Source organism: Prosopis cineraria, unplaced genomic scaffold (genome assembly GCF_029017545.1).
Source record: "Prosopis cineraria cultivar Desert tree isolate PC_DT_omini unplaced genomic scaffold, ASM2901754v1 PC11, whole genome shotgun sequence".
Lineage (NCBI taxonomy): Eukaryota > Viridiplantae > Streptophyta > Magnoliopsida > Fabales > Fabaceae > Prosopis > Prosopis cineraria.
The window spans coordinates 4,891,635-4,918,529 of record NW_026555342.1 but is presented as its reverse complement, the minus strand read 5'-3'; the positions used below and the strand labels follow the sequence as shown (position 1 = coordinate 4,918,529).

At 33.8% G+C, this 26,895-nt stretch overlaps 1 protein-coding gene and 1 pseudogene across 2 annotated transcripts; one reads left to right on the top strand and one right to left on the bottom strand.

Moving 5' to 3' along the window:
* Nucleotides 1–1,314: 1,314 nt before the first annotated feature.
* On the top strand, nucleotides 1,315–5,902 carry LOC129285123 (NADPH-dependent pterin aldehyde reductase). Of its 2 annotated transcripts, none has more exons than XM_054920684.1 (5): nucleotides 1,315–1,719; nucleotides 1,969–2,038; nucleotides 2,703–2,884; nucleotides 3,414–3,586; nucleotides 5,447–5,902. In XM_054920684.1, exons 1-5 carry the CDS (start codon nucleotides 1,438–1,440, stop codon nucleotides 5,514–5,516), a joined length of 777 nt encoding a protein of 258 aa, XP_054776659.1. In that variant the 5' UTR covers nucleotides 1,315–1,437; the 3' UTR covers nucleotides 5,517–5,902. The 2 variants fall into 2 exon arrangements, with proteins under 2 accessions (XP_054776659.1, XP_054776658.1); XM_054920683.1 differs by having other exon boundaries at nucleotides 2,691–2,884.
* Nucleotides 5,903–6,298: 396 nt separating this feature from the next.
* LOC129286036 (dynamin-2A-like) lies at nucleotides 6,299–18,715 on the bottom strand (annotated as a pseudogene).
* Between the last annotated feature and the right edge of the window lie 8,180 nt (nucleotides 18,716–26,895).

Here is a 26,895-nt window from a genome sequence, read left to right as displayed (position 1 = left end):
TTTAAAAGTTAGCTTGATAAGTTAAAAGTTATTTAGATTATATATGAAAAAATATACTTTTACATGTAAAGTTATTAACAAGGATATTGATTTTGTGATGATTATAATTTTGTTATATAAATATAATATATTAAAATTAAAAATATTTAAAATATGATAAATAAAACGTATTCAACAAGTTCTAACTTTAACTTTATGAAACATACTTAAAAAATAAAATACTTTAACTTTTAATAACTTTTCTAACATTTAATGAAAGCAAAAGGGTAAAGATTTACATAATAATCATTGAAACATCTTATAAATAGAACCAAAATAAATACTATTGTTGCCCATAAAGAATACCAAAGAAGTATATTTGATATTGAAAAGTTAAAAAACACTTTTGAAAAGCTCTCAGATTGCTTGTTCTAAAATTCACTTTTAGATCAATTCTCAAAGTCTTTTTTCAATGTTAATTTATATCTATTATAGTGTGTGTTTAGTTTTCAATTTACATCTAGTAAAAATTATTTGGAGCGTCCAACTATATTTTAAATTTAGTAAAAGCACATTCTAACTATAATTTAAATATACTTTTAAAAATTGGCCAAGTAAATTCATAATCATCCCAACAATATTTAAATTTGACAAATTGGATAGGACTTTTGAAGAGTGACAAGTAACAAATTCAAATGAGCCTATTGTGAGATGTGTGAGGAGTTCTTTTTATTTTTATTTTTAAAACTTAAAATGCTGGACGAATCAAAATTTTATGATATTGATATTGTTTAAGTGGGTATCATTCATGGTTTCCTATTTGAATTTATGTTCAAAAAATTATAAAACAAAAGTATTGAAATTAAATGAATTAAATAACAGAAATATTACAAATAAGCATGCTCAGTCAAAAAAGGAATGAATAAAAAATCACTGAAAATGAAAATAATAATTATAAAAATGTAATAAATATTAATCTAATATTGATGCCAAAAATTGTGGTTACCAAAATCTTGCTTTGATACTTTCTAAGTTATTATTAAGAAACTGAAAATCAGATTAGTTATTAAATTGGCTAAATTATTAATTTAAACATTAGTAATTAAAATTATAATCGTGAAAAATTAATCATGAAGTATTTCATTAAATCAGTTAAATTGGCTCAACATATTTTGGTTTAATGGATCAGAGATTGACCTCATTTTCAATAATACTCTTCTAATTATATTTACATGATTTACTGAAATCTAAAAATCCTCTAAAACTCAGAATTTCGCCCCAACCAATCCGGTTTCGGAGAATGTAAGGATATAAACCTCGAACATTATTATCTTCAGCTCCTCTTGAACAGCACACGAATTTAAAAATGCTTCCTTCCAGATGTCTCCATCGCCAATGTTAAACTTTCTCGCGCGCATTTCGGTGTGATCCTCAAATTTTAGGAAGCAAAGGAAGCAGATGACGAGTGCGATGACGTCGCTTAATGGAATGAACATTGTTTGCAGAGGAGGAACTGCAACCTCCCGAACGGTTCTCATTACTGGCGTCAGTAAGGGCCTCGGAAGGGCTCTTGCCCTAGAATTGGCCAAACGAGGCCACACTATAATCGGGTGTTCACGTGTTCAGGATAAGCTAAAGGCACTTGAATCGGAACTTTCTTCTTGTTCTTCTTCTGCTGCCGCCCCAGCTGCTTCCAATTCTTCGTCATCCGAAAAGCACTTGCTGCTCAAAGCTGACGTGGTTAGTACTTTGTGTCTATCTTGTCTCTTTTGGTTTTTCGAATTTGTTTCAGGTTTTTGCTTGTAAACTTGATGAATTGTGTTGTGAAATATAATAAAAACTCATGTTGGCGGGCGATTGATGAAATTTCAAGCTTGGTGACTGTACATCCCTTTGTCGGTAGCTGTTGTATAATGGGTTTCGGAAATTTGGAAGTGTGTTATGCGTCAATGACAAAAGTTCCCTTATTTACACTTCTTTTGGTTTCAGAGATCGGACAGCAGCGTTGAGGAGCTGGCTCGTACTGTGATGGAGAAAAAGGGTGTTCCTGATATTATTGGTGCGTATCCTTAGTTCATCATGATTGTTGCATTTGGATTTCTTCCCCATCTTTTGGACGTCCGTAAATCAGTGGTATAATTGTATAAAAATCCAGAATGTGTGTGTATCCCTTTGGCTTTGAGATAATAATTTAGGGGTTGGCATTAGAAAGATCATCCAAGTTGAGGATTGTACAGTTTTAGTAGCTTTTTTATTCAAACTTAACGGGGATAATTTGTCCTCTGTTGATTTGCATTCTGTTTTTCTCAAAATTCTTTTTTCTGAAGCAAACAATGTTAATTGCGTGTTGTCTGTGAAAATTTGGTGAAGAAATTGATCATCCTCCTTAACCGGTGCTGGTCGTCAGTCCACAAGAATGCTATCAAGATTTTGCAGCTGGTTTATCAGTTGAGTTTCCCCTACCAAAAGACAGGAAGAAAGATTATATGTTTCATCTTTGATCTCAAAGCAATATACAATTTCTTGATTTGCATTACAAGGCTTTGTAGTTTTTCAGAGGGAAAAGCTTATAAACTCAAGCAGCTGAAGGATTTTTTTGCCTTATAACTTGATTCAGTTTATCCTGATATCGATACGTGTCTGTTTTATTTAGTCATCCTTCATATGGTGCTTTTGGCGGTCTGATATACTAAAATGAATGGCATAATCAGTAAATAATGCAGGAACCATTAATAGAAACAACAAAATTTGGGAAGTTCCTGTTGAAGAGTTTGATAATGTCATTGATACAAACCTCAAAGGAGCTGCTAATATATTACGTCATTTCATCCCTCTTATGGTCACAAAGAAGCAAGGAATCATTGTCAATATGTCATCTGGATGGGGAAGGGCTGGTGCTGCACTGGTTAGTTGAGCATATAATTATTGTATATCTTTAGTTTATCATTTGTTTGTCCCGATAATAATGCAGACAACCTAAACATTTTCTGTTCTAAATGGAATTCTAAACACAGTTTGTCATGGAAGAGTGTTCTTTTGTCATTCTGGATCATGGATTTGTTCTTTGATTGTTGCTGTCATCTTGTTTCTCAAAGGCTATACTGGGACTTTGAGATTTATTTTGGAGAAAACTGTGTCAATGGTGAGTTGGAAACTAAATTAAAATTGTTTAAGCTGAGATGAATTGAGGGTCTCTTAAGGTGGGAGACATACAGCGGTTCTTATGATTCAATTCTCAAATTATATGAGTGATGATTTTTGTCTCGGCGTCCTACCCTTGTATGATTTACCAATTTCCTACGATACTGATCTTGGATTTTAAATTTCAACATTACAAGTCTATGTGCATAACTGACTCATCATGTCCAACTTTTACGACTGCCAGCATCTTTCAATAGTTTAACTGATATTTGAATTCAAGCGTTATGCAACAGGTTGCACCTTACTGTGCATCAAAATGGGCTATAGAAGGATTGACTAGGTCTGTGGCAAAGGAGTTGCCTGAAGGATTGGCAGTTGTTGCCCTAAATCCAGGTGTAATAAACACTGAGATGCTTGCATCATGCTTTGGCAATTCAGCTGCCCTATATCAAGCGCCTGAAGCATGGTATAAATGCTTCTTCATGATTAATGTTACTTTGGTCGCAGCATCTTTTCTATTTGCATGAAAGAATGTTGTCACATGTTATCTTAACTATTCTGTCCTCCTGGTTCCAACAAATATGCTGAAGCCTGAAGATTGCCTAAAAAGAGAGCATAGAATGATCAAAGGATCTAAACCATTGCTAGATCCAGTTCTTTATGGAAATAGAAGAGATTGCAGAGAACTATTGTGATGTGATGCATGTTATGGATATGATGAAACTACTATCATGGATTTTTATATCACGAGTAAAGCTTTTGATCAAGCATCTTGTTGATGTGGTATTAGACCCTTGATTGTCACGGGGTCAGAGCCTCTAAAATTAAAATGAAAATTATAACAATGTAAGCTGAACTTGTGTTTTGTCAGGATGGGGAAGGGCTGGTGCTGCACTGGTTAGTTGAGCATATATATTATTGTATATCTTTAGTTTATCATTTGTTTGTCCCGATAATAATGCAGACAACCTAAACATTTCATTTTCTGTTCTAAATGGAATTCTAAACACAGTTTGTCATGGAAGAGTGTTCTTTTGTCATTCTGGATCATGGATTTGTTCTTTGATTGTTGCTGTCATCTTGTTCTCAAAGGCTATACTGGGACTTTGAGATTTATTTTGGAGAAAACTGTGTCAATGGTGAGTTGGAAACTAAATTAAAATTGTTTAAGCTGAGATGAATTGAGGGTCTCTTAAGGTGGGAGACATACAGCAGCGTTCTTGATTCAATTCTCAAATTATATGAGTGATGATTTTTGTCTCGGCGTCCTACCCTTGTATGATTTTACCAATTTCCTACGATACTGATCTTGGATTTTAAATTTCAACATTACAAGTCTATGTGCATAACTGACTCATCATGTCCAACTTTTACGAACTGCCAGCATCTTTCAATAGTATTAACTGATATTTGAATTCAAGCGTTATGCAACACAGGTTGCACCTTACTGTGCATCAAAATGGGCTATAGAAGGATTGACTAGGTCTGTGGCAAAGGAGTTGCCTGAAGGATTGCAGTTGTTGCCCCCTAACCAGGTGTAATTAACACTGAGATGCTTGCATCATGCTTTGGCAATTCAGCTGCCCTATATCAAGCGCCTGAAAGCATGGTATAAATGCTTCTTCATGATTAATGTTACTTTGGTCGCAGCATCTTTTCTATTTGCATGAAAGAATGTTTCACATGTTATCTTAACTATTCTGTCTCCCTGGTTCCAACAAATATGCTGAAGCCTGAAGAGCCTGCCTAAAAGAGAGCATAGAATGATCAAAGGATCTAAACCATTGCTAGATCCAGTTCTTTATGGAAATAGAAGAGATTGCAGAGAACTATTGTGATGTGATGCATGTTATGGATATGAATGAAACTATTCATGGATTTTTATATCACGAGTAAAGCTTTTGATCAAGCATCTTGTTGATGTGGTATTAGACCCTTGATTGTCACGGGGTCAGAGCCTCTAAAATTAAAATGAAAATTATAAAAATGTAAGCTGAACTTGTGTTTTGTCACTGTATCAAGCCTTTGGCTTTCCATGTGTGAGGAAAGGTGTGTTGATAGTTTAGTCTATATGTTTAAACTTGAGTTGGATCAGTCTATGACTTGTACATATTCATGCAAATAAATATGCTTTTGTTTTTACATAATTAAAGAGCTAATATTGTGTTTTGCAACAATTTATAACCTTTTCGAGTCTTTTGAACGACTATTTGGCTAGATCAGGTTTAACCATAGACATAAGTTGATTTTGTTTGTCATGCCCATAATTTATTTCCCTTTCATTTTAAGCTTTCAACTATAAATATGATTGGCTCCTGTAATTCAGGGCCCCAAAGGGAGCAAGCATGATACTCAATCTCACTGCAGCAGACAATGGTGCATCTCTCACTGTTTAAGCTAAGAGAAGGGTCAAGCATTCCCCTATCTATAAGCTCCATTTTCTTGGGGGCTAGAGAATGTAATAGATCAATCTTGTTTACTAAGTACACGTAAGTTGGTAAATTGGTTAGTTTGAAGATGAATATAGGCTTTTTCATCCTGATTCATTGCTTTATACTACTTAATTTCATGGGATGGTGCTGATGATTTTGGTCTGTATTCTTATATGGTCCGTTAGACTGACTGTAGTGTATACTTAAAGCAAATTGTCTAGATTGATTGTAGTGAACAGTAGGCATGCATTAATGGCGACAAGAATTTACAATCAAGTCAAAGTGCATCTTGCTTGCACGATGATGATCATGATAATTATTTTTATCATTATGATTATTATATTTGATAATATCCGATTTTTCTTTTTGAAATGTCTGTGTGAATGAAGTTGAAAATTGTCATTTGATTTGTTCATACAATTGTGTTGATTCGCATTTGAGGGTTATTGCCAGTTTGCAAGTTTAGTGATTGTAAATTTCTGTTTAAAAATAAAAATCATACACTGAACCTTTAAAAGATGGAAGGCATGCAAGTCTTGAGTTCTTTAACTTAACTTAACCTCTGAAGGGCAGACAAGTAACAGAGCCTCTCACTACCTCAAATTGCATTCATGCAATGCACAGGCAATTTCCCTAAGCATCGAAGCTGGGTCCCTAGGGTGAAGTCATGAACCAAACCAGTCCACTTTAATCACATGAAAAATTGCACGACAGATGACGAGCTTGAAGCAAAAATGTTCACCGAATGAGTGTTGGTACAATTTACCCTCTGATGATCACATTGATACAAAACAATTACATATATAAGAGGAAAATGTTGGGCAGGCAAAATATCATCTTGCCCAACATTGTCCCCAAACATCCAATACGGGCAAAAGCGGAGAAACATGTATGGCGTTAATATGGCTGTATTAGGCAATCTTTATCTACACACACCTAACCCATTCTAGTAACTTGAAGAGAGGATGTAGAACTGTCAATACAAGACTAGAAAAATCAAGCATCCACCCAACAAGCAATAAAAAATTGGAATGAGCTGTTGCTTTATCTAATATCTAGAACCGGATGGAGGTGCCGGTGGTAGCCGATTTGGTGTCCGGCGACTGCTAGAATTTGCAACTGAACTTGTATCACCATTTTGAGATGGGTCACTGTATCGTCTATTGTGTCCACCAGATCCAACCCGAGATGAGTCAATGAAACCATTTGCGGCAGCATCGAATGCAGATCTCCAATCACTACCAGATGAGCTACCATGACTTGCACCACTCTCTGCATAATTGACTTGTTATGGTTGTACGAAAAGTAAACTATATAACGGGTAAAATCAACATGATAGTACTAACTGATGCAAAATGTATATTCTAGACAGCAGTTACAAAATGCAGAAAATACGCAATCAAAGTATAAATATAAAGGCAATTTAATATTCCTCTAGATGACAATAAAATTTACATGCAATCAAACTTTTCACTTCAATTATAAAAGAAAGGTACAACTCTATCCAATAACCCACCTAAGCCATTCAAATGAACAGATTGTAATGTGTCATAATTTTGAATATGTATCAATAACATCCTTTTCAGGCTTTTAACATCTAGTGGCATGTGCAAAACCTTTATGAAAAGTGACCACTTGTCAATTTGTCATTATTTTGATCTATGTTACGCACAAACGTGAGTTTAGGAGCCACCAGCCAAAGACAATGCATCATATACATATTTTTTTCTTTGTTTTTTTTGGGGGGGCGACTTTGGAATGCATGCTTGCAGAAACATTACCAGTTGTGCTGCCTTCATCAGACCAGCTGGATGCTGCAGCTGCTCTATTATCATGGACACTAAGCTGCCTAGTTAACTTTGAAAGAAGGGAGGACTGTTTCTGAATGCGTTCCCTTTTACGCTTTACGCTATGGCTTTCCTCTTGGAGCAGCTCTTCAATTTTTGCCGAGCTTTGTGCACTGTCAATGACAAAAAAGGAAATAAGTTCAATAAATTTTCCAGATGAAGTAAAAAAAATCCTGAAAAGAATTTGAACTCTTTGTATGGCGTAGACATCTCAAAATTACATGTATTAATCAGTATCCAAAATGTCCTATGTGATCTTCCAATATATACAAGAAAAGCAATAAAGAATACACAAAGCATAACTGTAAACAAAAAATTTTAATGTGGCCCTTAGGTCCCAGAAGTTTCAAATATATGTGATGATGCTCAGAGGATGAAATATTGGAAGACAGTACATCACATAATAAATTTATGAAGAAGCAATGCACTCATTAGGCAATAGGGCAGAGGAGTCAGCTCTAACCTGACCGAACTGTACAACTGGTTAAGCATGTCTTCTTTGGCTTTCTCCACTTGGCAAAGAACAACGGCCTGAGAAGCCAAAACAAATTAATCTCATGGACGCTCAGAACAGCAACAGATCTAAAGAGAGAAAAGTACAGTACTTGATAAAGTAAACAGACCTTAGGGACATTAGCTGCAAGACTGTTAAGAACAGCTTCAACATAACCACGCACTTCCTGGGCCATCCATCTGAGCTCCTCTTCTGGATCTGCAGGTCTTCTCGCCATGGTATCCTATAAAAGAGAGAAACATGAACAACTTTTCAGAAATAGAGCAACTTCTAGACAACACGCAGTTCATAGATGGGTCACTGATCATAGATTGGTTGAGATGCGCAGCTACTAAAATACACTACCTACGTTTCAAATATAAAGCTTTTTTTTTTTGGGGGGGGGGGAGTCCAATGCTTCAATATACAAGGCATTTTATGGAATTCTGAGTGTGACTAATGTCTTTTTTACCTAAAATGCCCCTAGGAGCATATTAAAATTAATTACCTTCCATTAGAGACAAATAATTAATGATTGGTACAAAGAAAGGCAAAGATGGAAAAAAATTTGAATCTTAATTACCATTGTTTCACTGGATGAGCATGTGTCAGGTAAAAATGCCTTGTCTGAAATGAAGAGAGCACAAGCAACAAGCACCCCAGGATCTAGAAATTTTCTAATTGACTCTCAACAGACATGCTTCTCATTACAGGTGTAAATTGTAAACTCATTTGAGTTCAACAAATGAATCTGACGCTAACCCATAACATGCAAAGTGAAAACCTATTGGTATGAATAGAAAAAGAAATGTAGTTTATGATGTAGGATCACTTGAAAAAAAAAAAAATAAATAATGTGATTGGCATGTTAGCCACTCTTTGAATTAGCAATGGTTTCCAATTCTTTTTTTTAAACGTCGCTACATAATCAAATGAAGAAAATAAAAAGAGATGGGTAATTCAATAACTTACAAGAGGAGCCATCAGAAAGACTGTGTCGCATAGGAAGACCTGATTCACCCATCGCTTGACTACCTTTCGTAGGATGTGCAACATTTCCTAGCTTTTTCAGCCACTCAACTTTATCTGCTACACTCTCAGCCTTTAACAGAACTGTACTTTCAGCTGCAAAATGCATATAGCAAAATTGGCACACACCAAGCAGGGGCATCTCAAATCCGGTGATGGTCCTGGGAAGACGCATGAGTTAAAAAGTGATATATAGCAACAGGATTACCTTTCATAACAGTCTTATAAGGGACCTTGCTTGTTATCTTGAAAATAAGGTTGGATGCTCTCCAGAATCAGGTCCATTGGCCTTTTTATCCTTTGAGCTCTTTGCTGAAGCTTCGTCATCATCAGAAATTCCTCAATGTTGCATTCCTGATCAGGACAGTTGAAGCAACTTGGATTAATATGCTGAAATCTTAAATGGTTCTTTCTTCCTATCCACTTAAAACTCGGAAATAAAAATTTTATCCTCCATTTTTGAGAACTCACAGAGTTATTATGAAGGCTTACACACTATCAACTTGACAACAGCCACTTTCAAAGGCATAGGATTCAAAGGCATTTAACCCCAGACTATGACAATGATGATGACATAATTAGGACCTCTTATGAAGATGGAAATTCATTGGAGGGAGAAATAAGATGGTGAAACTATAGAGAAACCATTTTTTTCCCATTAAAAAAAGGTTAACTAATCAATATCTTAGCATATCAGAAATGGAAGCCCCGCAGAAACAATGAACTGAGAACCAGAGAGAACCCATAAAACGTGGAGAGTGATGCCCATAAAGATGAAGACATTTCATTCCAACAAAATATACCAGAGGACTGAATCGACACACATGCAGCAAAGTCAGCAACACAATTGTGGCTTTATTTCCACCAAATATTTACAGTGTATGAGTATCATGAAAAATGCTCCAAAGTGAAAGACACATGACACACACGCTGATGTTTATCCATCCTCCCATTCGCACATAACAGCTATACATGAATGAACATAGTCTGGTACATAATAGTCTGGTACATAATACACTGGTTACATCAAAATGGGCCGGTGTTCCAATATCATGCTCTGACTCTGACCCCACATAACACGCACACTTTTTTACTTTCCTATTCGGTTGGTATCCCAATAGTTCTAACTATCGGGTCACCATACTGCCCCAATTCTCTGTTAAATCCTCTGCCAACATACTCAAAAGACTTGAATTCAGACATAAAGATAGATGAACTAAACTCATAAATAAAACATAGGAACAGGGAGAAAGAAGTACATTAACCTTAATGATATCCAAACTCAACAATATTTATGACTTCAGTTGATCATGGTTGAAAGATCCATAAAATTCACCAAACTTCTCTTTCTTTTTTCTTTAGTTGTTAAACTGCTTCACTTAATCCTAACGTGTCTCACTCATGTTAATGTTCTCACCAGTGTTCCTTAACAGTGAAAGGACCATCAACAACTGCCTTTGTCCTTTCACGTAATTGTTACAAGAACAAGTCCAGCTGAAAGAAGAAAAGATCTAATAATTAAAATAAGGGGGAAAACCGATCAGGAAAGAAATGATGAAGAAGAAAGAATTTTCACTTTTTCATTATCATCGCACTACTAGAATAAGTCTTTGCAGAGAAGTAGCTAATGCTCTATTTATTCTTAAGTGAATAAAAGTCAACAGAACATGGCAGGCTTTCTAGACAACCTTAACCAATTAGGATATGGCACATGATATTGGAAAGAATTTTATCTTCCTCATAATTCCATTTTTCCCTCTCGCGGAAAGCAAGCAATAATGCTTTGAGTAACTTAGTTTTCTCTCACTATTCATGCAGAATTTTAAAAGGAAAATTGGTATGCATTCTCTTGTTGAATGACAGGCACCAAAATGCATTGGAACAAGTAACAACATAGAAGATTTAGCGAATGAAAAAGATGGCCAAATATCATGAATCCAGGCACAATTTATGAAAGACGCAACCAAAAAAGATGACTGAGATCGTGTAATGAAATGACGTGGCAGAAATGAACAAGATTAATACTTATTCTACAAAGAATTTCATATAAGTAACAAGTTTATGTCATACCTCTAATGAAATGACTCCTCGGAAGTGTCTCTCTTCTTGTTTTTTGGTGTAACCAAGCTGCAATATAAGCCAATATCAATTTAGAGCACACAAGATTTTGATTATTTAGCCTCATAAAATCAATCCATGTAACACTGATAGTTATGTAATTGCATGCATCAACCTCTACCAGGACAATTCAAGGTTCTTTCCCATAGCAGTTAATTATTGGCATCGTGGAATGAATACGTGCAGCACTGATGCAAAACAATTAGGACAGATAACTTTATGAAGGGGCAATAAACTCACATTCCGTGCCTAATGATCAAAAGACAAGAAACGAAGACCAAATTCTTGAAGAACACGTTTGGTAGGATCATTGTACCTCAAGTCATCAACAAAGGCAACTGCCATTGTTGTCACAAATTGTAATCACAATTCACAAGGAGTTGTAATAAAACTTAAGAGGTTAAGCCTGAACAAATAAAGGACCTAACAACTTAGAGACAATACCAACTCAATGAGAATTGTTGCTTTATCATAACATGTAAGATGATATGCCCATTTTCACTTCAGAAAAATGCTTATATATTGGAAAGTAGTACTTTGTTGCAACTTGATAAAATTTCTGATGAAATCTCAATTACTTCCTTTCAACCTTCCTTTCATTCTTTTGCCCCAAGGACTTTCCAGAACTTCATTGCTTAATTTTCATACCAAAAATGAAAGAGAAATAATTTAGGGCCTGTTTTGGAAACCTGTTTTGAGAACAATGTTCTGTTTTCCAGAACAAGAGAACAAAAAAAATTCTATTTCATAACGTGTTTTCAAAAAATATTTTGGAAAACAAAAAACAAAAAATTGTTTTGGAAAAAAGAAAAATGGAAACAACTTTTAGATGTTCTAGGATTATTATTTTGAAAAACAAAGGAGAATGAGAAAAACACCTATTTTCATTATTATTATTATTTTTTAATTCTCAAAACAAGTATTACAAAACACTAGTTCTCAGAGTAATAAAATAAAAATAGTTTCAAACAGCCCCTTATATTCTAGAATCACTTCTGCAAAACTACAAGGTTTCCATGACTGTTGGTCAAGCACTTCAAGAGGTTATGAAAATAACCATAACCATCTAAAATCATACCATTTGAATTGAGCACGATACTACGTTCCAAATCAGCCTTTGGGAACATAATAATGATACACTAACCTTTCCAGTCTTCTCATTTAGGACAAACCATCGTCTACTCCAGCCACTAGTTTTTCCACTTTTTTTAAATAAGTATCCTGTGTTGAGGAGAAAATCCATAAGAAAAAGTAGAAGTCAGTTCCATGTACTATAAAATGATAATTCCTTACTTTAAAATAGAAATAGATGGAAACAAAACAAAAGCCTAGGCAGGGACAATATAGAAGGTTGAAAATATAGAAAGGTTCATTCAATTCTTTATCAATGGCATGAAATGATACAATCATTCCAGTTTTTTCTCCTTTTCAGTGGTTTCGGTGATGCTGACTTCTCAACTGCTTTCACATAGCCACATAATACTATTTTTTTGGATGGAAAACATAACTATTACATGTTCCATATCAATTTGGTTTTAAGAGATATAATCAACCAACTATTGGGAAATACACAACCATAGCCGGAAATGGTTTAATAAAAGGGGAACCAAAAGTAAAAAGAGGCAACTGTAACTAAGATAATATTGAAGCTCTTTAAGGTATTATCAACAGAAGAGATTAAAGCCACCAAATACATATTTCAGAGAGACCTTGATCATGTTAGTTAGGCACACAGTAAAAATGTAATGATCAATTTGTAGAAACCTGCTGTTATCTCTCCATCAGGTCCAGCAGTCTTCAAACCAGATCCTTCTTGTGTTTCCTTGTCCTGCTGACCAGATTTATCTTTCATTGATTTCAAGCTTCCTCCACTCTGTTGACCTGTTTGAGGACTAGCAGCCTAGAAATGAAAACAGATTTATATCATGCATCTGGAATAGAGCTGATTTAATACCTACATCACATATAACATATTCAAACTTAGTTTCTTAAGAGGAAAAGAGAAGACAATCCCACACCCGATTTAGACTAGTCTGTTCAGCTTCAGAAGCCTTTTTAGAGGACCGGTTCTTCAGCTCATCCTCTTTGCGTTGCCTTTCCATTCTAATGCAATTGATAAAAGGCGTTAAAACATTAAAATAAGATATGTACAACTAAAAAGTATAATATTTTCATCACATCAACAAAGATCCAGAAATCAAATTTCAGCTCATTGCAACCCCTTTCAATAGATACCTTATATTTATGATCTCTAACAGTTTAACCATGGGGACTTGCTTCTCATTTATAAAAGGGACAAGAAAAAAAACTACAATTGAAAGACCATTAACATACCACATTTTCAAACTTTGCTACATGCTGAAAAAATCAGCATTTAGTGTTTTTCTCAATTAAAACCTTAAGATTGACATGCTCATTGGTTCTAGAAAATGTGTTATCCCTTTTCTTTGAAAATGGGCGGCTTTATAATTTAAACAATTTTAGCTTAACTGAAGATGTATACCTGATCAATAACAGTGACTATCAGGATTCTAAGATTCTACTTCAGAGCTTTATGAATGAATGACAAATGGGTGTTCCTAGTTCCCAACTAACAAGCATAATATTGAACAAATAGGTAAATATGCATGTCAGAATCCAACATACCGCCTCTGCACTAAACGAATGAAGTGTTGAGGTGGAACAAATGCACGCTCCATATCAACTAAAGCAACCACCATTTTTTTCGATTCATTTTAAATCCATCTAGGGCAGAACTTGCAAGTGCCACAAGCTGGTTAAATATTTTGAAACATTAGGTAGACCATTCACAAAATGTAGACTAAGTTACTTCCAGATTACTGTGCAGCAGCATTTTACCTCTCTCTTAAATGGAGGATATCGTCCAAGACCAGGTGTAGCATTAGCAGCAGCAGAAACTATATCCAAAAGTACACGACACCACCTAATTTGGCAGTTACCAAAACAAGAAAGTTCAAAATGCAGCTCTAGAGAAAAACGCAACAGGAATTTTATATCTTCAGTCTAGAAGAACTACTCTAAAACTGCAGCTGCATGTGATGATAACAAGATCAAAAACAAACCCTACCAAGTGGCCTAACTCTATTGGACTATAGATTAAATCAACTAAAATACCTCTAGAATTGAAAAATACATAACGCACCAGTTACAAGTTAATAATCGTTTGAATCATACAACCAAGGTGACAATTTAATACACCAGACAATCAGCCTTATGGTCCAAAGGTTCCCACACTTTATACATAACAGATGCAAAGACAAAGAACCTAAAACAAGCCTCTCCCTCTATGCAAGTCATTTGATGAAAATCAATAGCAAGAGGAGACAGAACAAGATAAGACAGACCTATTTATCATAAAAGTATGAATAAGTCATCCCTCTGCCCAATTTCTTTCTAACAGTCTTTTTTATGCCTCTTTGGACACATAGCAGATTAGCAGCTATATAAATAAAATCAATGGCAAATTAGAAGCATACCTACCTCATCAACACATAGACGTGATGGTTCCTTTGCCATCTCAAGAACACCTTTAATTAAGGACCTCAACCTTTTTCTGGAGAAATAAGGTAAGGTTGATATCCATCTGCTTCTAGGACAATCTAACGTAAGTTCAAAGAGCAATATAAGTAGCAAGCACACGTGAAGAGAATATGAGGAATTAAAGATTTAACTCCGATAATAAAAGTGAAATATTCAAAAGAAAATTTACCCTTTTAACATTGTTTATGTCAAAGTGTCTGTCTATAGGAAGCTGTTTGATCCTGTTGGGAAAATTGCCTTCAAAACTGGCAACAACTTTCCAGCCATTACCCTGCAAAGGATTGAAGGACATAAGTTAGGAACAGATGTATACCAGTAGCAATGAGCAACTATTGGGCGTTCGATAGCTTATGATTAAGGAGCTGGTTGAGGGTGGATTGATTAATCTACAGCTGTATAATTGAAATTGTGTGTCCTTCCCCCAATATAAATACTGGTGTACGGGCAAAGTGTGCTTCCTTCTTCTTCTTCTTCTTCTCTCTCTCTCTCTCTCTCTCACACACACACAGACTCCCTCTTTCCTGCTATGATTTTCTGCTTTCCACCAGCTGAGATTGTTCGGCTTAGCTGTGGGGAAGAAACTTCTCGTTCTTCTTCTTCATTTTTTATTTTTAATTGCAGCTGATTTATTCCTCCAGTATTGCTGGCTTATAAGGTTCACCTAAATGAAGCCTAATATAAAAATATATCCATTCCAAGATATAAGAGAACTAACCTCGCCACCAGTAAGATGTTGGAGGAACTTGTCCTCAAATTCACGGCATAACTGCAAAGCTAGAGCTCTTGTACCTTCAGGACTACTACCATTTGTTCACCAAGCTTCATTAATTCCTCCTGAACAATTTGAGACTTCCCCTGAAGACTGCAGCATTTCATTTCAGTTAAAGAAATTAAAGAAATATTAATCTTAGAAATAAAAACTGCAAAAGGTGAACGTTTAGCTCTCTTAGATAACAGACATCACATGTGAGCATTATCCAAGACAAAGAGCCGCCAAACAAAATCTCATAATCCTCTAAATCTTATGAGCTAGCCAGTTTTATAAAAACAGGCATATAATTGTTAAGTATACTAGATAAACATGACAAAAGCAAGGGCACTATGTCCATCTAAGGAGTAACGCTGTAAAAGTCCCTTTCCAACTATTCAAATGCTTTGATGATATTTTATTTTTATAACAAAAAAAAGAAAAATCTGACAACATACATTCAGCATCATACTCCTTTGCTGCTCGTAGTGCTCGTGAAGATGAAATTTCAGGTGCCTGGGCAGCAGGAACTATGACAAGCAGAATAGCATCATTGTGTTCGATATATTCACCAATCTGAAAGATAAGAAAAAGAAGGCATTTAACCCTCTCTCAAATCTGGTTAAAAAAAAAAAAACTCTCTCTCTAACAAAGTTCCCAAAAAGCAACCAGTTATCCAAGAATTAAATATAAGTTTAACATAATATCCAACATTGATTGAGAATGCAAAGAGAATAGCTTATAATACTTAGTGTAAATTCAAACTTAGAACTGATAATTTACACATACTCACCATTTTGTCATCCATAATTCGTTGGTCCAACCCAGGCAAGTCAATCAATTTCAATGGTGGAGCTGGAGAATTACCAACATGACAAATAGAATAAGCCTCATCTCATATTGTACAAGCAACAAGAAAAGTATATTTATATTTCTGTCCCAAATCAATACATTGGTTACAAGATTCTGAATTTATTATGCACTTACAAGGATTGCAATATTCAAGTCTGAAGATTTTGCAAATCAGAATTGGAGATTCCCTTGGAAAAACTGTGAACTAAGCACCAAAGTGCAACCATAAAGACAATCTATCCCATTACATGTTTAGAGGCATCCAAAAAGTGCCTTTTAAGCATTTTATGCCTTATTGTTAAGTAAATGATTTTTTAGGGTTTTTTTCTGAGAGGATCAAGAAAACAGGACTACAGGATCTGCTAATACAAGTGCCAGACACAGGTGGGTTTTTCAGACATTCAAAACAACTAGAATAATCTATTCTTGTAGTCACAATAAATTACCACTCCTCTAATCTATTTCTAGTTGATGGTATAACTAAAGGATGTCAATCACTCAGTATTCAATACACAAACACATGCACTTCTCTCGCTAGTGTATATCAACTTTTTAAATATTAGAATCAAGTAGAAAGAATTAAAAATGGTTCGTTACAACTCAAAAAACTTGACAAAAGGCTGACTAATGACCAATCATCGCTAATTCAACACCTAAATCAAACATGGGCAGAGAAAGAAAGAGATAAAGCACAACCATTTCCCATAACATATCCAGGGGAACAGAGACTCCTTTAAAAATATGAGCAATGCTCTCAAAAGAAGCATGCTAAAGAATTGAATGTTCATTGCAATAAAACTCCAGCTTCCTTGTTTCCAAAACATTGTGCATGAATACAAACCCAATGTTTTCCAGAGCACTCCATAACTTACTACACGGGTTTTCATACTTCAAAAAAGGGAAGGAGCATATGAATATGAGCCTACCGGTACTTGTACAAAGTTTAAGATATATTTCATCACGAGTTCTGCCAGATGAGCCTTTGCTTAGCCTGTCCTGTAGAGAGTGTCTAAGAGCACCTATGAACACAGTTAAGAAACATCACTGGAACACTGCATGTAGAACTTACAAATGAACTTTTTATCCAGGAGCAGAGAACATATAAACCACATTGTTCAGGAACAGGGTTTTAGATAAAGTTCTTACTTGCAGAAACCTGTTGAGATTTATTTTCAATTTGTAAAATGATTGACCTGCTGCTTAAAGAGCTATCTCTATTTAATTCAATGCTTATGGGAGCCCTGGTAGCACCATTTTCACCAGTTGGCTGCCAGTAATTTGATTATATCATGACCCAGTTAGTAATAAATCAAACAGCAGAAGAGACGTATCAGTTATCACAGATAAGAAAATCATCAAAAAGCATACAGGCAATTTGACTTACCAAAACAGGATGTCCAATCAAACTATTCAAGACAGCAGATTTTCCGGCACCCTGTGCAGACAATTGGTCAACGGAAACAGAGAGGTAAAAAACACTAGCCACATGACATATAAGTTTCAAATGCCACAGGAGTGCAAGAACTCGTAGAACTAAAATTATACATGCAATCGTCCAAATCTTAAGACTGGGCAGCGTGATAAAAGTTCAAAACTAGCGGTAAAAAGTAAACAACAATTACATTATAAAAGTTCATCATGGATAGCAAGCTTTCTAGGCCATTTTTACCAATTCCAATCAGATCGAAAGTCATTAAATGTCATGCCATGCACCGCGAACCGACTCCCTCAAGTTTGCCACTTGCAATGATTTATCAAAACCCGTGAGACTTCTTCAAAACCACGGTCAATGCAATTACTTTCATCAAACATCGCAGCAGTAACTAGTCAATGATCCAATGTATACACAACCGTAGACACTGACAAATCTTCTCATTGGGCTGGGAGGAAGAGAAGCTTTCAACTTCCCAGTTCTAATTCTACGTACTGCTTCCTTCTTTAACCAGCCTAGTTACTCTCGTGTAAGCATCAAATTTCCATCCCCGAAAAATTTCTCCTCACGCAAACAAACTCCCGTCCTAAAACAAAAAAACTAGCGACCAACTACCGGATCCATAAATTTGTAACCCACCCATTGACACACAGAAAATTCTGCACAGACAGATGGATGCAGAAACTTACGACATTGCCTAGTGCGACGACATTGAGGAATGTGGAAGGCCGCCTACTAGGTGTTGTCTCATCAACATCTTCATCGGCAAGCACGGCAGCGGCTTGCCGCATAGAATCCGATAGCTGAGACAGTTCTTCAATTGCCTCCATATGTTCAGAGACTGGTCCGATGGAGAGAGCCAAAGCGAAATCGGCAAAATCTACGAAGGAGCTAGGATTTCAAATTTTCTCACAGGGGGAGAAATCAGGACAGTCTTCACAGTGGCAGAATGAGAAGGCAAATGGATCTGGCAGCAGGAGAAGTTAGGTTTCCGGCGCGGAGAGATCGCCGGCGAATCTAACAAATATATGGAGGAAAGCGGTGAGTGTGGTGTGATGGAACTGTTAACCGAAGGGAAATTAAATTAGATCCACATCCCTCTCTCGCTTATTTATTTTTATTTTTAAATTGTTTGTCCCTTCTTTTTGGTTGAGGATTCTGTATTTCGCGCTTTTTACCCTTCCGGGCAATAACGCAGTGGTTTTCGTTTTTCATTTTATACTATTTAAGTGGTCTAAAACTAAAAGAAAAGAGTGACCCAACCCAAACATTTTTTTGGGACTCGCACTATGGAAACTAAAAATATATATTATTACATTTTAGGCTTAAAAAATTATGATATTGCACTGCAAGTTTAAAGGCTCTTATTGTAATTTTTTTAAAATTAAAAGTATGATTTTATCCTCATGATTTGAAAACACAACCTACGTGACAATATATAATATAATGTTCACTATGCACAACACAATGTTTATATATTTCCAACTGAAAGTTTATACGTGTCCAGTTTATCAGTAGGCTTAATACAATATACAAGTTAGGCAAACAATGTATAACAAAATATTCACTATATACAACACAATATCCATATATTCTTAACTAAAAGTTCATACATATTCAGTTTATCAACATGTTAGGTTTAACAAAATGTATGAGTTACGCAAATAATGTACAACACAATATCCACTATGCACAATACAATGTTCATCTATTATTGACTGAAAGTCCATGCATGTTTAGTTTAATAGTAAGTTAGGTTTAATAAAATGTACAAGTTAGACAGATAATGTACAATGCAATATCCACTATATATAACACAATGTTCATATATTCTCAATTAAAAGTCAATGGGTTCCAGTTGATCGGTAGGTTAGGTTTAACAAAATGTACGAGACAAACAATATACAACACAATATTCACTATGCACAATACAATGTTTATATATTCTCAATTGAAAGTCCATGTGTAACATCCTGATTTTTTATATAATAAAGAAATTGTGGAATTTAGGTTTTGAGAAAAAAATGATAATAATAGAAATTTATATTATTTGAGGTTATTTAGAAATAATATTATGGTTAGGTATTTAATTATGAATTTAAAAATTTAAATTTAAAACCACATAAGCAATATTTAGTTAAGATATAATACATAAATAATTTTTTTTATGTATGTGTTGAAAAAAAAAAGAGAGAGAAGGTAGAAGGAACAAAAAAAAGGGGGTGGAAGGTTGTTGTTTCTAAGTCCCACATTGGTTAGATGAGGGAAGAGAAGAGGTGCCTTCATGTATAAAAAGGAGGGGGTGTGTGCATTAGGAAGCATGAAGGCTAAGATGCAATTTAGAGAAAATTGCAACTTTTGGCCCAAAGGTTTGAATAATTAAATTCAAACCTATAGTTTTTTTTTAATATAATTTTGGGACTCACAATCCCATTTTTATATTATTTTTCTCTCTTCCTCTCACGTTGCTCGGCGTTTTCTCGCAAGGGGGGATTATTTTCTTTTTCTTCAGGTATGTTCTAACTTTCCTGTTTAGATTAGTATTTAAAAATTTATTTAATTACAAAATTAATTTTATAGTTATTTTCTAAATAATATTAGCTTTCTAGTGATATGATTATTTTGTAGGATAGAGTAAATATTTTGATTAGGATTTTTCTATAGGATAGTTAATCTGATGATATGATGGATTAAAAATATAGGTTAAAATTCTTAGGATATAGTAAATATTATAGAATATTTTCTTGAGGTTGAAACTCATGTTTAAGAATTTTTGACTTAAAATCTAGATCTATATGGTTGAATTTATGTGGAATCTGAGATATAGGGATAAACCTATAATTATTAAATATTTATTTAAGTATGAATAGGTATTTTTGAGGTTATAGAAAGGTGATTTGAGGCTTCAGGATAATTTTAAAATTTTTAATTTATTTTTGGACGAATTTTTAGAATATAGAAGGATGAAATTGTGATACTAGAAGTGATTTGAGGATAAAAAAATAGTTTATTAGGGTACGAGAATTTTAGAAAAGAATTTGAGAAGTTAAATGAGGCATAAATCTTAAATTAGTGTTAATATGGATTATAGATCTAAGACTTTCTAACTATTTAAATTAGAGTTATTTATTTTAATGTAAAATTAATATATAGTATTGTGAAATAATTATGTAGATTATATTGACAAAGATAGTGGTGAAAAGGAGTTGTGAAGGGGAACTTGTTATTCAAGACACAAGATAACCATTATTAATGTGTTGTGATGAGTGTGTTTGTGAATGGTTATGTGTTGTTTTGTTGTTTGGAAAAATTATGAATTATTGAAAATAAATACTGTATATACTTGTTTGAAATTATTGCCAAGTGGGTTAAAGATTTATTTTTTATTTATCATGATGAGATATTATTGTTCGGATATATTCCTGTTTGGATATTTGAATGATGCATGACTTGTCAGGGTATTTTAATGTATGGTGTTAATGAGAATTTCTGTTCGGTTAATTATTACCACGTGGTAAGCCCTCATTGGACCCAATGAGTGGCGTGTCGCTTGGTCTAACTCACCTTTGGCCGGGTGATTTGGCGTCCGAGCATGGCGAAAGGAGGATATAAGGTGCAGTCATGCAAATTAAATACTTGTTCGGTTTGTTTGAAAGTATTGTTCGGTTAAATGTTTTGTGTGCCCACTTAGCAATCGCATGATTAGTTACATCCGCATGCATCATTACATATTAATTTTTGGTTACTGGGACTTTTAAGTCTCATTCCCCGTGGTTAATATTTTTACAGGAGCGAGTCCGGCCGAGAAAGCACCAGAGGTGTAACTGTGGTGTATGAGACACCATCTTTTACGTTGCCTCTTATTTTAGATTATACAATGTATCTTGTGCCAACTTAGGACATATCTTCTTTGTGAAGCATGTAAACTCTAATCCTTTTTATTAAAAGTATTTATATGACCAAGAGGATTATGTCTGTCCTTCTTGATTTATGATCTGATTTGAATAACATGCTATGAGGATCATGTCTATCCCTCATGGTTCTAATTGTTTTTTTTAGATATTTTAAGACCTGTGGTATATTGTCTTGGATGTATCGTGGTAGAAATTTTTCTACCATGATAAGGGTTCAATGAAAAAAAATATAAAAAAAGGATTTGTTGAATTAATAACTTGTGAAAAATCGGTCTGTAAATTTGAGGGTGTTACACCATGCATGTTCATTTTATCAGTTAGCCAAGCTTAACAAAAAGTATCTCCAATTTATGACAACAGAAAATCTGTATATGACATGACAAGGTCCATTTTATTAACAACACAATATTCATCTATTTCACATGGTTTATGTAATTAAGCTAAACATTTGAAAAAGTCTCTCAAGTTTATGAACTATAGAAAGTCCGTATATAACATGAAAATATCCATTTGTTAACACAATATCCATCTATCTCACATGATCTATGTTGTTAAGTTGAATATTTGCAAAAAAATTTTAGATTTATGAACAACAAAAAGTTCATATATAACATGATAAGGTTCATTTATTAACAATATAATATACATATATTTCACATGGTTGAGTTAAGTTTAAGATTTTCAAGTAACATGACAAGTTTCACATATTAATGACATAAGGTTCTTTTATACGGCACACACGAACATCCACACAACGTCCTTATCTATTAACAATATATTTTCATTGAATTTTTAGAAACAAATACATCATATTTGGATAATTTACAACTAAATTCACAATTGAATATTCAATTTTAACAAGATAATATTCATGTTTTCACAACACATAATTCAGTCTTTTGACCATCAAAAGTTGAAGTTTCAAGAAATGCTACTGCACAATGAGATGTAGAAGCCATCTTCCCTATAATCTAATTCGTTGGGGATTGTAATTAACTAATTCACAATAAAATGCCCATAAATAACATCAAAAGGTTCATATATTTACAATACACAGTTTGTCTATATGATACACATAAACATTTGCTCTATGCAAGTTAATTATAAAGTTTGCATAACATAAACTTCGTAAATAACAACATAAATTTTATAAATAACATCTACATTCGAACATGTATATCTACTACAAAAAAAATCTGTATCAAAAACAACAAAAAGTCTATAAATAATAACTTATTTTCAGTAAATGAACATGAACATTTACATCATAACTGGATAAAATTAATACAACTCAAGCTCTCTTTGTGTCCTCTTTTGACAAAATAAAGCTGTTCAGAAGCAATGATAGGTTCACAGTGTGCAATAATTGCATTAGCTTTTATGTTAAAATTAACACACCACTTGATATGAAAAGATCGTTCTAAGAAATTGGTTGGCATGATAGGGATGTAGTTGACCAAACACCTAATCGTCTTCTCCATGGTCATATGGATAAAAGTGGATCACCTATTCATACGTATTGAGCAAAAATGCTTTAAATGTGAGTTGAGAAGGGAGAGAAAGAAGGAAGAGGGAGGAAGAAGATGAGAGGGAACAAAAAGCATGATAGGGAGGAAGATGAATTTGATTATTGCATCGATGTCAAAAGAGGAAGAGAGAGAAGGAAGAGGGAGGAAGAAGAGAGGAGGAAGAAGAAAGTTGTCGTTCAGCAGTTGGTCATGGGAGAAATAAATTGATCATTTCATTCAAAAAGATATAATTGCAAATGAGATATTTGGGCCCTCAGAATAATTTTATATTCTATTATGCTTTATTTGCAAATTTTTTTACTTCTCAAGACCCTTAGTGCGATTCCTTTTTTTTTTTTTGCCATACAAGCTCCAACATTTACCCACTACAATTTTTCATTGACAATGACAAGATTTTAGCAATAAAAAAAATAACAGAAATGAATTTTGTTGAGAGATTTAAATATATAAGATATAGTTAAATAATACTCCCTTTCTCTTAAATTATAAAATATTTTTAGATAAAATCTCACACACAAAATTTTTATTAAATAGCTTAACAACTATATTTTTTCAAAACAAAAATACAAATTTTCAAAAATATCCTTCATTTAATAACCTTAAATTTACACTAAATTAAAATTAAATAAAAAGAGATAAAAGGTAATATTAAAATTAGTCCATTTAAGGAAATTTTAATCTTCTCAAAGTGTATTATATTTTATGACGACAAATTATTTTCAAAAGTATTTTATAACTTAGTACGGATGGAGTAGCAACCATGAATTCAGATCACCTATAATGGCCATGGTGTGATATTTAGTGTGATATTTAGGAAGTGTGCACATCTCAATTTGTTAGATTTATCCTATGGTTGAGAGATTGATTGCTGTAAAATTTTATTTAAAAAAAAAAGAGATTTAGGATATCTCTCTTTCAATGCTACAGTGCCCTTTGATTCCATTAAAATCACTCATCTCCTTTATTTGCGTGCTTCATAGCTTTCAATGTTGAGATAGAAATTAGAATTGAACCTTGCTCTCCTTTCATGCACGTCATGAAGCTTAATCGTCCAATGGCTATCTTGAAAAACCTTGTGTCAGGAAGAATGCTGATGTCGACCACTGATGCCTAATCATTCATGTCTATATCTTCATCTTTGGTGCGATCTATGATGCCTTCTGCCAAGTTTGAATTGAAGCTTCCCCTTAGTGTGAAAAAAAACCTCCATCTTAACACTTTCTACCATCTCCAAATCAAAAGTGCTCTCTCTCTCTCTCTCTCTCTCTCTCTCTCACACACATCCTTCTCTATTATTTTAAAATAAAATGAGAGATTTTCTTGTGGGATTATTTCAAAGAAGAAAAAGAGAGAGAAATAACGAATGTGTGTTCAATTTAAAAAACTTAACAATGTTGTTTTAGTTATTATTCTTTGCAAATTCATCTTAGTGATTTATGTTAACCAGAGATTCCATAAATCCCATAAAAACACCAAAGTGATATACTCTTTTTTTTTTAAATGACACTGGTTCACCATTTTGTCAGCAATCCCTCCAAATTTTAATCTTAAATTAATTGGTTAGCTAATTTAAAATCAAATCAATCATCAACTCAAAGTAGGCGGTGTCAACTTATTATTTTATTGGTATTTGGTAGTTAATTGATTTGGACAAATGGGCACCAGTATACAGTGGTTTCCTATTTTGACTTTTTAGGATTTGATGATGAAAAATGACAATAAAATATTAAAAGGAAGAATTAATGGTAGTCAGGTTCCCATGAAATATTTTGAAAAATTAATTACAAACACTAATTTAGATAATTGCAGACAAGAATCTAATTAAAAGTTAAATGTTATGTTTAAAATATAAATATTTTATTTATAATTAAAACTCCTAATTAATCATTTATTTTTCAAAAAAATTTATTAAATACTTAACTGTTACTGATTAAAAAAATAAAAAAGTGTAGAGAGATAGTGAGAGAATAATAGGTTATATATAGGCTTGACTCAATGGGTTCACAAGATGTAATTGAGAAATATAATAAAGTCTAACATTATCATTGTCAATTTATTTCCTCTTTACTCTAACTTACCTTCATTTCATGCACATGTGATCAAAAGCTAGTAACCAAACAATAAGCGGAGGTGGTAGAGATGAAATCTAGCTAGGCATAATTTGCTAGCCAGTTATCATGACAAAGTGGATTTTGTTCATGTGAAAATGGCATTAGCCTATCTAAGATGCACATGGTGAGGTTGGAGGGAAGCAATTACTTATGTCCAAATTCCCACAACTGATATCAACTAAGAGCTACTCTTTCATATCCCATATTCTAAACTCACTAGAGACTGAACTAGCAATTGAATTTAAAACTGTTTAATTAATTTCGAGTCAATCTGCATTTAGAATGAGCAATGGGATGACCTAAAGCCATCACTTCAAACTCATACATTTAAGGCTCATTTGGTACACAGCAATTAAAGGTTGGTACTAGGATTAGGTCAAAGTAATCCCACATTTCATGTGTTTAGTGTGAGACATTCACCAATATTTGAAATTACTCAATCCTACTTAGGTGGGAATGCTAAAACCCACCATCCCCTAGTATTGGTTAGTCCCACCAAACTTAATCATGGGTTGATTATTTTCGTACCAAAATACCCTCATCTCTCGTCTCTTCCTCATCTTTCTCCCTCTACCTTCTAATTGAGCATCTTCATCTCACCTCTCACCCTCTGCACCCTAAAGCTAGCCTTTCCTCCACCGACACCCTTCCTCCACAGATGCCATGGGTTTCTTCCTTGAGGATGTGACAAGGAAGAGAGAAGAGATGTGACGCAAGTCATTCTTGCTACCATCATCGTTGCAAGTCATCTCCCTCTAAATTGTGTCTCTGTCATTTATGCATCTCATCTCCTTTCAAATTGCAAGTCATCTCCCTTGAGGATGTGACGCAAGTCGTTCTCTGATCTAGTTTAAGTTGTTGTTGGGTGTATCGGGTTGAGAATGCCTAGATTTGAGCTTGTGGTTGGACTTATGAAAATGAAACATTTTCTCAAAGTTCCCAATCTAAGTTTGAGAGTGCATTTTTTTACAATAAGGGTTATTATTGTCTTTTGACAATTTCTAATTGATTATAAAAAAAAATTATTGCAAGTATTCCCTTCAAATATTACTCATTATTAAACATACTTTTAAAACCTCAATCCTAACTCTAATCACAGTATCATTCCCAATCCCAATCCTTTAAATTGAGGCCTGCATACCAAACAAAGTCTTAATCATTAACTTCATATCAATCCCTTAATTTTATAAAATATGTTTTTAGTTTTTTATCTTGACACCGTTACAAAAAATTCTTACATCGAACTTTTAAATATTAGCAAAGTATTCTTAAATGTTCACATATGAAGTTTAGTTTTTTAAAATGACAATAATTGACGTAAAAAATAATCATTTAAAACTAATAATATTAAAATTAAATGACTAAAAAAATATTTTATAAAATTAAGTGATTAAACTGAAACCTCATATAAAGTTAGAAGACTAAAGGTAGACTTTAGTCTGATCAAAATGTGGAGGAGAAATAGATTAACTTTACTTTATGGGGGGGGAATGATAATTTAATTTATAAAATCAAGAGCCATGATTTACAAGATCTGTGAAGGATATAACAATTCTCACACTTGTGAAGGAAATAATATGTAAAAATTATTTTTATTCAAAGTCATTAACTATGAAGGCTTTAAAAATTATTTTATTTTCAAATAAATTAATAGTTTAACTATATTTCTTGTTTTCCACAAAGTGATGAGAGATGTTTTATATTAAAAA